The 11,458-nt window shown below is 43.6% G+C and overlaps 1 protein-coding gene across 1 annotated transcript; it reads right to left on the bottom strand.

The window, feature by feature from the left end:
• Positions 1-734: 734 nt before the first annotated feature.
• Positions 735-10,689, bottom strand: LOC139540785 (syntaxin-6-like). The gene is made up of 8 exons (XM_071344750.1): positions 10,489-10,689; positions 6,704-6,872; positions 6,394-6,489; positions 6,059-6,121; positions 5,623-5,751; positions 5,321-5,427; positions 4,948-5,042; positions 735-3,738 (listed from the first exon to the last, which is right to left on the bottom strand). The coding sequence occupies exons 1-8, from the start codon at positions 10,521-10,523 to the stop codon at positions 3,662-3,664; spliced, it is 771 nt and encodes a 256-aa protein (XP_071200851.1). The 5' UTR covers positions 10,524-10,689; the 3' UTR covers positions 735-3,661.
• Positions 10,690-11,458: the final 769 nt, after the last annotated feature.

The following is an 11,458-nucleotide window of genomic DNA, read 5'->3' as shown; positions in this document are numbered from 1 at the left end:
CTTCTAAACATCCCCTCATAGCAGTCTCCATCCCTTCCTGGATCCTATGAAGCTCCTTGCCCTTAGTGGTACATGGGGGTGTAAACATCACAATGGCAGGAGGAAAACATATGGCGTCAGCGTTATATTATACTTGTCTGGCTTCATGAAAACCATTGTCTTTCCAAAAGATACTGAGTGTTGTATTCAGGGTTGAGGGCTGTTTGTGTAGGGTACCCAGGTGTAGATGACTAATCATTTCCTCTCCAGACAAAGGAAAAACAAGGAGGGGAAACATGAGAGGAAAGGGCCATCTGTCATTTGACCTGAGTTCAACCACTGCTCAGTGGTGTTCAACGAGAAGCTCTCTGCTGGCTGTCTGAATCAATAGACAACGTCTCAAACTTAAACTGCCACTGCTGGCCGACAGCTGGCCCCACTGACATTAACCCCAGCTCCCATTTTCCTCTTACAACCATAACTTACCTCCTATTCAACCAAGATATCCCAGGAAAATATGGAGCCACTTGGAGTAGAAGGGTTGTGATCGGGACACCATCGTATATCTAGAAATCAGGATTTGATTCATCAGGAAGAATCACATTCCTGAGTAGGAACACGGTCAGATAATGTATTATCCCTCTAAATGGTTAAGATCAGGTAAGGTTATTCTGATTCTAGATCTGTGACTAGTACCAATTTCCATCTTGGGCTAGGCCTATATACCCTTTAAAAAAATAGTAAAATCAAGCAAATTGAGCACATCATTTTATTGGAATGAGCTGAAACAGAGTGAATCTTTGCAGCATCCTGCTTGTCAGTTTTATTTTCAGGACTCTTCAGCTACAGACGCTCAGCCATGATGACATGGAGGTCAAGGGGAACAGTTCAAGGGTAAAAAGTATTTTCATACACTCCAGGAGCATGAACACACAGTTGTTTCACACAAACAAAAACACACCATGACTTACAATGCCATGGACTGTACACAATCTCCACAAACATCTCGTCCACCTGTCACCCATCACTGTCACCAGTGACTTGGTTGCGCAATAAGTACAGTATTTAATGCTAAAGGTACTTTGTATCGTAATACAGCATTGCAAAAGGATTCGCAAAGTTTACACACACTTTGCTTTTGTGATGGTACATAATTGTCTAGGTCACCGTCATGCTTCAAAGTGTCCATAACCTGAAATAAATGCAAATATTGTAAACTCCAAGTCAAACTCTTCCTACCAGACATAACACTTCTGATAAGTGAAAACATAAGTAAACTGAGAAACAAATTGTTAAAATGTTTTCTACCTCAAATGACACTGTAAATACAGTATTTCATTTCTAGTACAGTGAACGTGTAGTGTTAACTCATAAAAGACAAACCATACACATACAATATATTTTGCTAACTTTATAAGACCTTTGAAAGGAGTGTTTTCAGAACTTTTGAGAGTCACAGGTTGTGTTTACACAGGCAGTCCAATTAAGATTTTTTTGCTCTACCAATTGGTCTTTGACCACTCACATTAGATCCTTTTCCAAAAATCATCTGATCAGTCAAAACCAATTAGTGAAAAACGATCAGAATTGGGCTTGCTATGTAGACTGCCATAGAGAAAACCTTGATCACTAGTGTGCATTATATTTCATACAGTAGTACAATCACTGTGCATCACAATACCCTTATTCCTCTTATGTATGGTTTTACTGTCTTGATTTCCCATAAAGACTTCAGGGTCTGTGGATTGATATGTCATTCAACCTAAAATACAGTGAATTAATGTATTACGTTCACATGAAGTCCTCAAACGAGTGGAGACCTATTGAATCAATCTCTGTAACCAGGTTTCTACGATAATTAACATAACACCAGTCTGTTTGGCCATTTTTCCTCTCCTGTCATGCTAAACATACATCTTTGGCATATGACACAGAGTACAAGGAGTGGAACGTTAGCTAAACAGACTGGTAACCAGGCTAACACAACAGTATCATTCTCCTTGAACTGTATAGGAACACACTGAAAACAGAAGAAAAAAAACATGCCTGCATATTCAGTCAACCCTTGACTTTCGACTCATCCTGGAACTCTGGTTACCGTTTTGAAATGTAATTTCCAGGTAGGGGGTAGGAACTGGGAAGCGAGACCAAAATGAACCGTTCTAGACCCAGCATAACATACATACAGTATCAGCCTAAGGCACTGGCTATGCAGAGCACAGCAACTACCAGGGCCATATTCTTTAGGCAACAAACAGAACAAACAGAAATCTTACTTAAACAGGGACTACCTTGAACATCTCCAATAAGAAACACTATTTTTTGCAAAATGTTTTGCTACGGTGTGCCCTAATGAATACAGCCCAGGTGTGACTCAGTCAGTCCCTTCCCCTTATTAAAACATCATGTTCCTCTAACACTGATAAACCTTAACACTAATTCCTGGCAGGAGAAAACAGGTCAGGCTTCTCAATTAGCATTTCATTTGAACACTTAACACTTTGGTATAAGGGCCTTGTAAAAACTGCATAACACGTTCAAAAACAAATGCATGATGCTTAGTAGCTTAGATAAACAACTTAAGGTCTGTTGACATACTAGCTTGCCAATTGAATTGTACCTACAAGTATTTATGAAGTGCCTGGGGGCGTATCATATACTGATTATAAGCATGTTATGAAGTCTTTAGAAGGGCCCTCATGGTGAAGTGTTGTCGTTTTGACAACACTGACTGAAAGACACCAGACATATGAAGACATGCACGCAAAGGACATCTTGATGAAAACACTTTGCGCACAAAATTAGAGTGCTCACATTGAGACACAAAAATCAAGCTTGAGCCCGGTTCGAGATACAAAAGTATATGGTTTTGCTCCTTTCCATTCAGTATTGCAGGAAGTGACTTGATTTCACAGGCGGGTGTTAAACACCTGTTGATAGTGTATAAGCAAATACCAAAAATACATTAAGTACAAAATGAAAAAACATAAACTAATTAATAACAATAACATTAAGTTCATCCATTTTAGTGTGGTTAGTGATACGTCTACCCGCTTAGCAATATATATAATTTTCCTTGTTACGTCAGTGTTTTGTTTTAACTATGACCAACTATGATTATATATAAACGGTTTAATATACTTGTATAAACCTGTTACACAGTCAGTGCACGACAAAACAAAATATATTTAAAAAAACTATGACCATGGTAGCCGTAGGGGTTTTCAGTGAGAAACGACAGACAAGGCCCTCTAAATGATTAGTCTTCTTCATACATAATTTTCGGAATATTAACACTAAAATGCCACAAGGAGTTTGAACTACCCTGGTTTACCTCAAACAGGTTTCTGTAAAACATTTTCAGGATTAGTATTCACATCCTACCTAAAATTGCGCATGCACAGAAACTAAATCTTTCACGCCAAGGGAGGTTTAAGTTGAATGCAGGTATCTGAAACGACGATTGAGAACGTTGCTTAGGAGGGAACTGCAGCAGCCACAGAAGCATCACTGTATATACAGCGTAGTAAGTAAAAAGGGGGTCGGGGTTAGATAGCCATCTCCCTATGTCAGTGGAAACCTTGGATGTTTCCCCAACACCATGTAAAGTCCATCCCTATGGTCAAACGGAGACAGGGGTGAGGGGGTCAGTGGGAGTGTGTCGTGGTGGACGGTCTGGTCATCACAGGATGAAGAAGAGAATGATGACCACAAACAGAATGGCCAGTAGAATACCAATAGCACACCACTGTCGCCTGTCTGCAAGAGGAAGAGAGAAAAACAGAGCGAGAGGAAAAGAATGCGGGTGAACTGTATCAAACAATGAGAGAAGCAATTGACATTTTTCTTGCTATCAGACATGTTCAGGCATGAGAGGTCCAACTACTAGGAATTCATGTTCTATGGAGAATACCATGTCTTTCGACCTGAAATATTCAACTTCAAAGTTGCAACTTGAACGTTGCAAAGAAAACTAGCGAAAAGCACCAGGAAAAAATAATACAATAAAGTACAAATATAAAACCCTAAGCGCAGGTAGCGCTAGTGGGGAGGCAGGTAGCCTAGTGGTTAGAGCGTTGGGCCAGTAACCGAAAGGTTGCTAGATCGAATCCCTGAGCTGACAAGGGAAAAATCTGTCGTTCCGCCCCTGAACAAGGCAGTTAACCCACTCTTCCTAGGCTGTCATTGTAAATAAGAATTTGTTCTTAACTGACTTGCCTAGTTAAATAAAGGTTAAATAAAAAAATGTATTACATTGTCTAGGGCAGTGTTTCCCAACTCCATGCCCTCGAGTACCCCCAACAGTATATATTTTTGTTGTGGCCCGGAGAAGCACGCCTAATTCTACTTGTCAACTAATCATCAAGCCCTTGACAAGTTGAATCGGGTGTTTTTGTCCGGGGCCACAACATAAATGTGTGCTGTTGGGGGTACTTGAGGACCGGAGTTATGAAACACTGGTTGGTCTAGGGGCCAGGGAAAAGTACCGACTGGATATCCTGACATAACAAAATGACCCGATTTCATTTGACTCCTTGTCTCCTGAGTTCTTCCTGTTGGAAGCTTCCTGAGAGGGTTTCCTTATAAGTAGGTGCCACCATTTTTTTATACGTGGGTGGGTGGGTGGGGGGTCCTTTCCTTCCTCTTCAGCTGCTGATCCTGGCTGACTCCAAGTTGTCTTGCACAGACATTTCCTTAAACAGGAAGTTAATGACTGGGCCTTCTCTCTCAAGTCAAGCATATATCATCTTTAATGACCACCCATACATAAGTGGCCTGATATTAGGGAACATCAAAAGACATCCACAACAATACTACACCGCCACTTAAGTAACCTCTGTAACTCACATCTCCAAAAGTTGCAGACTTTGATAACTTGCAGTAGTGGAGATGGTTCCTGAATTTTGAAGTGTATTTTTAACCAAGGTAGAATGGTGGTGAATAAAGAGACTATGCTGCATTACTTACCAGTGGTCATGTTGGAGACCTTGGCCAGCTTCTTCATGACGTTGTCCAGTCTGGAGTGGGTACTTTCCATCTCATGGGAGAAGTCATCCAGCATACTACAAGAGAGAAGACATGCTGCTTTGTAGATACCAGGAAAGATATGAACCCGTATTGACAAAGTGTCTCAGAGTAGGAATGCTGATCTAGGATCAGGTACCCCTGTCCATATAATCTTATTCATTATCATCCACAAGTCTAAACTGATCCTAAATCAGCACTCCTAGTCAGACGCTTGATACATATGGCATCTGATGATCTGTGCAGACCTGAAACTCTAATACTCATGTCATTGATTAATGTTGCTGTGGTTGTGTATCAGTGGATGTTTACGTACACTGTCTGTTCGTCCAACTCCATGCCAATCCTTTCAGACATGTTCTTCAGCACCCCGATGGTCCCAGACACCAGCTCTAGCTGGTCATCCTGCTGCTCTGCCATGAGCTGACACACACGCACGTCAACGTCGCTGAATTATGTCACGTTATTCATTTCACACAAAGTATGTTGCAACTGATACAACTGTAAAAATATAAATAAAATGATTCCTTTTCAAAATAATGTAAAATACAGCACCTAGTAAGTACAGCAATCAACATAGGTGTGTACATAAGCATGAAACATTTTTATTAGCTATACCTGCTGCTGGGTTTGCTGCTCCTCGATGAACTGGGAGTTGGCCGTCCGTAGCTCTTGGTCCAGGCGGGTGTATTTGTCGGGTCCCGGTTGCCAGATTGGGCCTTGAGACCCACTGTCCCCTAACAGAGCCTGAGGGAGAAGTGGAGCAGCAATGATTACATAGGAGATCTGCTGAAGTATGTGGACATGGTCACTCAACTGAAATGGTGAGGAGGATCCTGCCAATACGAATTGCACTTACTCTCTGACAAACGCTAACGGAGGCTGTTTGCAGTGTCAACGATCAGATAAAGCAGTACGCAACCTGCTGATCTAAAACGTGCTACACGTTTGAGAAGTGCATTCCGTCATACTGCATCATTACATGCACAGTGACAAACAGTAAAAAAATTGCTTCAGTAAGATCTTAGCCCAACAGTTACATAGAGCTACACACCTGTCTGTTTTTCTTGTCGGACATGGCTAAGGCTGTCGGACTGGACATGTGGTCTTTCATTTCCTGAAATAGAACACAGCATTGAGATAAAACACAGTATGTTCAATAACAGGATGTAATAATAAAGGCATGCACCAGCCATCATATCCAGATTGGCTGATAATGGCTATAAAGAAAATACAACATCTCTAACTATTAGGGGTCCTAGCACTGAAGGTTCAGGAACCCTATTCTTTTTGATAGGGTTACTGCTGCTTCCAACTATATGTGTGCGATGGCTACTGCAAGTTAAACTAGAATCCTTCCCGGGCCTGTGTGCCTTAGGCCTGACTCACCTTAACAGTTTGTCTGGTGCTTGTGATGAAGCCTTTCCGTTTGGTCAGCTCCACTGCGTCCAGATTGAACTTCTTAGGGTTCGATTCAACAATACTTGCATTTACTGTTAAGGAATAGCCTATTCAACAAAGACATGATAAATAATCAAATCATTTTACTCTCTATGAAGATTAAACTACTACACTTGCAGCATGCTGTACTCTTTAAAGTACTGTATTCTATTCACAGATGAAGCACGGTTCACAATGTTTTGATAAACCAGTATATAAGCAAGTTAAACTAAGAGTAATTTTATGTTGAAAGGATATTGATGGTCTCATCGAGATCTTCCAGGTCCCAGTCGATGGACCGCAGACTGTTCCTCAACTCATTGGTGGTCCAATCCACCTCCTCCTTGGAAGCACCACTGGGCTCCAGCAGCAGCTCGCTCCATCTATGGTACAGCCCTTGAGCAGTGTTCACCGCCTTCTGGACCTCACTGGAGATTTGTTGAATAGAAAAAGACTATAATAAAAAGTACATCTACAGTATCGAGCTACCTAAAGCACATAGAAATGCAATACTAAGAGGTAGCCTAATATTGGACTAAAGGAGCCTAACATTATACCTTATAGTCCAAGGACCTGACATGGTCTGTTTAGAAGCAAATTTGCTTGGGCAGACAAAATAGCCAAATACACTCATCTTTATTTTTTCTTTTATTTAACTAGGCAAGTCAGTTAAGAACAAATTCGTATTTACAATAACGGCCTATTCAAAATTGCGGTAAGGTTCTAGAAATAGAACTCCGACCACTACCTTGTATCCTTTTCCCTCTCGCTCTCATCCAACACTTCCCACACTGCCCCTACTCGGATGGTATCGCGCCGTCCCAACCTTCGCTCTCTCTCCCCCGCTACTCTCTCCTCTTCCATCCTATCATCTCTTCCCTCTGCTCAAACCTTCTCCAACCTATCTCCTGATTCTGCCTCCTCAACCCTCCTCTCCTCCCTTTCTGCATCCTTTGACTCTCTATGTCCCCTATCCTCCAGGCCGGCTTGGTCCTCCCCTCCTGCTCCGTGGCTCGACGACTCATTGCGAGCTCACAGAACAGGGCTCCGGGCAGCCGAGCGGAAATGGAGGAAAACTCGCCTCCCTGCAGACCTGGCATCCTTTCACTCCCTCCTCTCTACATTCTCCTCTTCTGTCTCTGCTGCTAAAGCCACTTTCTACCACTCTAAATTCCAAGCATCTGCCTCTAACCCTAGGAAGCTCTTTGCCACCTTCTCCTCCCTCCTGAATCCTCCTCCCCCCCCCCCCCCCTCCTCCCTCTCTGCGGATGACTTCGTCAACCATTTTGAAAAGAAGGTCGACGACATCCGATCCTCGTTTGCTAAGTCAAACGACACCGCTGGTTCTGCTCACACTGCCCTACCCTGTGCTTTGACCTCTTTCTCCCCTCTCTCTCCAGATGAAATCTCGCGTCTTGTGACGGCCGGCCGCCCAACAACCTGCCCGCTTGACCCTATCCCCTCCTCTCTTCTCCAGACCATTTCCGGAGACCTTCTCCCTTACCTCACCTCGCTCATCAATTCATCCTTGACCGCTGGCTACGTCCCTTCCGTCTTCAAGAGAGCGAGAGTTGCACCCCTTCTGAAAAACCTACACTCGATCCCGCCGATGTCAACAACTACAGACCAGTATCCCTTCTTTCTTTTCTCTCCAAAACTCTTGAACGTGCCGTCCTTGGCCAGCTCTCCTGCTATCTCTCTCAGAATGACCTTCTTGATCCAAATCAGTCAGGTTTCAAGACTAGTCATTCAACTGAGACTGCTCTTCTCTGTTTCACGGAGGCGCTCCGCACTGCTAAAGCTAACTCTCTCTCCTCTGCTCTCATCCTTCTAGACCTATCGGCTGCCTTTGATACTGTGAACCATCAGATCCTCCTCTCCACCCTCTCCGAGTTGGGCATCTCCGGCGCGGCCCACGCTTGGATTGCGTCCTACCTGACAGGTCGCTCCTACCAGGTGGCGTGGCGAGAATCTGTCTCCGCACAACGTGCTCTCACCACTGGTGTCCCCCAGGGCTCTGTTCTAGGCCCTCTCCTATTCTCGCTATACACCAAGTCACTTGGCTCTGTCATATCCTCACATGGTCTCTCCTATCATTGCTATGCAGACGACACACAATTAATCTTCTCCTTTCCCCCTTCTGATAACCAGGTGGCGAATCGCATCTCTGCATGTCTGGCAGACATATCAGTGTGGATGACGGATCACCACCTCAAGCTGAACCTCGGCAAGACGGAGCTGCTCTTCCTCCCCGGGAAGGACTGCCCGTTCCATGATCTCGCCATCACGGTTGACAACTCCATTGTGTCCTCCTCCCAGAGTGCTAAGAACCTTGGCGTGATCCTGGACAACACCCTGTCGTTCTCAACTAACATCAAGGCGGTGACCCGTTCCTGTAGGTTCATGCTCTACAACATTCGCAGAGTACGACCCTGCCTCACACAGGAAGCGGCGCAGGTCCTAATCCAGGCACTTGTCATCTCCCGTCTGGATTACTGCAACTCGCTGTTGGCTGGGCTCCCTGCCTGTGCCATTAAACCCCTACAACTCATCCAGAACGCCGCAGCCCGTCTGGTGTTCAACCTTCCCAAGTTCTCTCACGTCACCCCGCTCCTCCGCTCTCTCCACTGGCTTCCAGTTGAAGCTCGCATCCGCTACAAGACCATGGTGCTTGCCTACGGAGCTGTGAGGGGAACGGCACCTCCGTACCTTCAGGCTCTGATCAGGCCCTACACCCAAACAAGGGCACTGCGTTCATCCACCTCTGGCCTGCTCGCCTCCCTACCTCTGAGGAAGTACAGTTCCCGCTCAGCCCAGTCAAAACTGTTCGCTGCTCTGGCACCCCAATGGTGGAACAAACTCCATCACGACGCCAGGTCAGCGGAGTCAATCACCACCTTCCGGAGACACCTGAAACCCCACCTCTTTAAGGAATACCTAGGATAGGATAAAGTAATCCTTCTAATCCCCCCCCTTAAAAGAGTTAGATGCACTATTGTAAAGTGGTTGTTCCACTGGATATCATAAGGTGAATGCACCAATTTGTAAGTCGCTCTGGATAAGAGCGTCTGCTAAATGACTTAAATGTAAATGTAAATAAAGGCCTTTACTTTCATATTACAAATGCAAAATATACAGTTACTATACACTGTTTTAACACAGTTGCAGCCGACAGTATTTTTCAGTGACAACGTTAGTGGCGTCCATCTTCCGTTTACACACAGGTGTTAGGAGACGCAGATAGCTAATTAGCATAGGTAGTAATATGTCTTCCGTCTGTTTTCCGTAAACACGCGGAGATATGGCCATGTGGGAACAATAACCCTAGGAAGGTGTGTATCAATTTCACCGTTTTATTTTATTATCACCGATATGAAAGATACGGTCCTTATGCTTCCAAACCCGTAGCGCTATCGATCTATTTTAATGTTAAGACCAAGCGTCATGGCTCTTAACAAATTACAATAACTACATAACTAAACGTTTTCGTCCAATGACTTAAGTTAGCTAATTTGGCTACTGTATGTGTGATGTATTGGAACTAAGATTCATGATCAAGGCGGGATAGCTAAGCAGTAGCTGGCAAGACATTAAAGTTGACATAACGTTAGTCACAAAGGCATATTAATATAACCACACATGCACTATTACATCAACCCATATATATATATTTTTTTAAAGTCAATTAGAATATTTGCCATAGCTGTCGATCTTATATTAATCATCCAACAGTGTAACGTTAACTAGCTAACGTTAACGTTACCTCAGTGTGGCGGGCAAGTTAAACGTTAGTTAAACGTGACAATAAACAACAAGCGCCACAAAAATGCAAATTGCTATCCATGCCTCTCACCATTGTGACAGCTGGGCTGTGAAACACGAACGTAATTTGCTAACTGACTAAACAGATAGCTAAGCTTGCTAACTACAACAATTCCCCTTTGTTCCAAGCTAACGTTAGCCATCCTTGCTAAAGCCAGACTTGATGGCAAACTTGATACTAGTAACAAGCTAATGTTATCTGATGAAGCCTTGGCTACTTACCCTTTGACGACGAAGAACGGATCTTCCATAGACATATTGCTAAATAATTTACTGCACTACTAATGTTTAAAACTCCTATACACCTTCGAGAGACATGCCTGACTTGTTGACTGTCCAAAACGAGGAGCCCTGCGTTCTGTTTACATAGACGTTAAAGCCATGTTTACATGCGGGCAATCCGACTGCAAGTGAGGGAGTTTTATTAACCTGAGCCGTGGTGCACCGGTCTATGGCCCGTGACTTGAACGGGCAAAAGCGGCGAGGGAGGAGCGCCATTCTCAAATCGAACAGTCCTACCTATGGTTTGAGTGGTAAGGCTAAAGCAAAGCAACCAACTGCAGACGAAAGTGGAGGAGTGAAGTCGGGGGAGTTTCATCAGCTACAGCCGAAAGTCAGACACTGATGTGGTTTTCCAACAGCAAGACTCAGTGCAACATGGCAGTGTTGCCATAGTTTGTAATGTCAAAATATTTTGTTTACCCAAACCCCATATCACACACCCACAAACTGTAAATATACAGTGTGTGTACATTGTACTATCAATCGGCGAGAGAGACTCATATTACATTAATTTGTACATTTGAGTTGTGGCAATATTGCTTAATTTTTCCACAATGCAGGCGATGGTTGCAGCTGGTGAGGAACAACTGCAGAAAATTGCAGTTGAAATTGCATGACCTTTAATCACATGGTTGTTGTAAAATTCATGCAGTCGTCATGTAGGCGCAAATCGGACAACTTTTATCCCCATAATGCAACACACTTTTGAAAGGCGATTTGACGAAAGTGATGAAATCGAATGCGCCCCTAATCTGCTCCACTTGGTCATGTTGTCAACAGTGCAGTATAGTGCATCATACAGAAACATACATTGCTTTTCCATAAAATACGTTTTCGAATTTTCTTTTGGAAGGCAGATAAAGCGTTTTTATCAAACGCAATCACTTTTACATGTGAAAACACTGAATCA

Source organism: Salvelinus alpinus, chromosome 16 (assembly GCF_045679555.1).
Source record: "Salvelinus alpinus chromosome 16, SLU_Salpinus.1, whole genome shotgun sequence".
In the NCBI taxonomy this organism is placed as follows: Eukaryota; Metazoa; Chordata; class Actinopteri; order Salmoniformes; family Salmonidae; genus Salvelinus; species Salvelinus alpinus.
The sequence above is the reverse complement of the archived record's forward strand: the minus strand, read 5'-3'. Positions and strand labels throughout refer to the sequence as shown.

What these genes read in the sequence shown, in the direction of transcription:
- LOC139540785 (XM_071344750.1), bottom strand. Translation starts at nt 10,523, where the DNA reads ATGTCTATGGAAGATCCGTTCTTCGTCGTCAAAGG. An exon ending in GCACCAGACAAACTGTTAAG is followed by an intron (nt 6,122 to 6,393) that starts GTGAGTCAGGCC and finishes GTTCTATTTCAG; the next exon opens with GAAATGAAAGACCACATGTC. An exon ending in GGTCTCCAACATGACCACTG is followed by an intron (nt 3,739 to 4,947) that starts GTAAGTAATGCA and finishes TTCCTCTTGCAG; the next exon opens with ACAGGCGACAGTGGTGTGCT.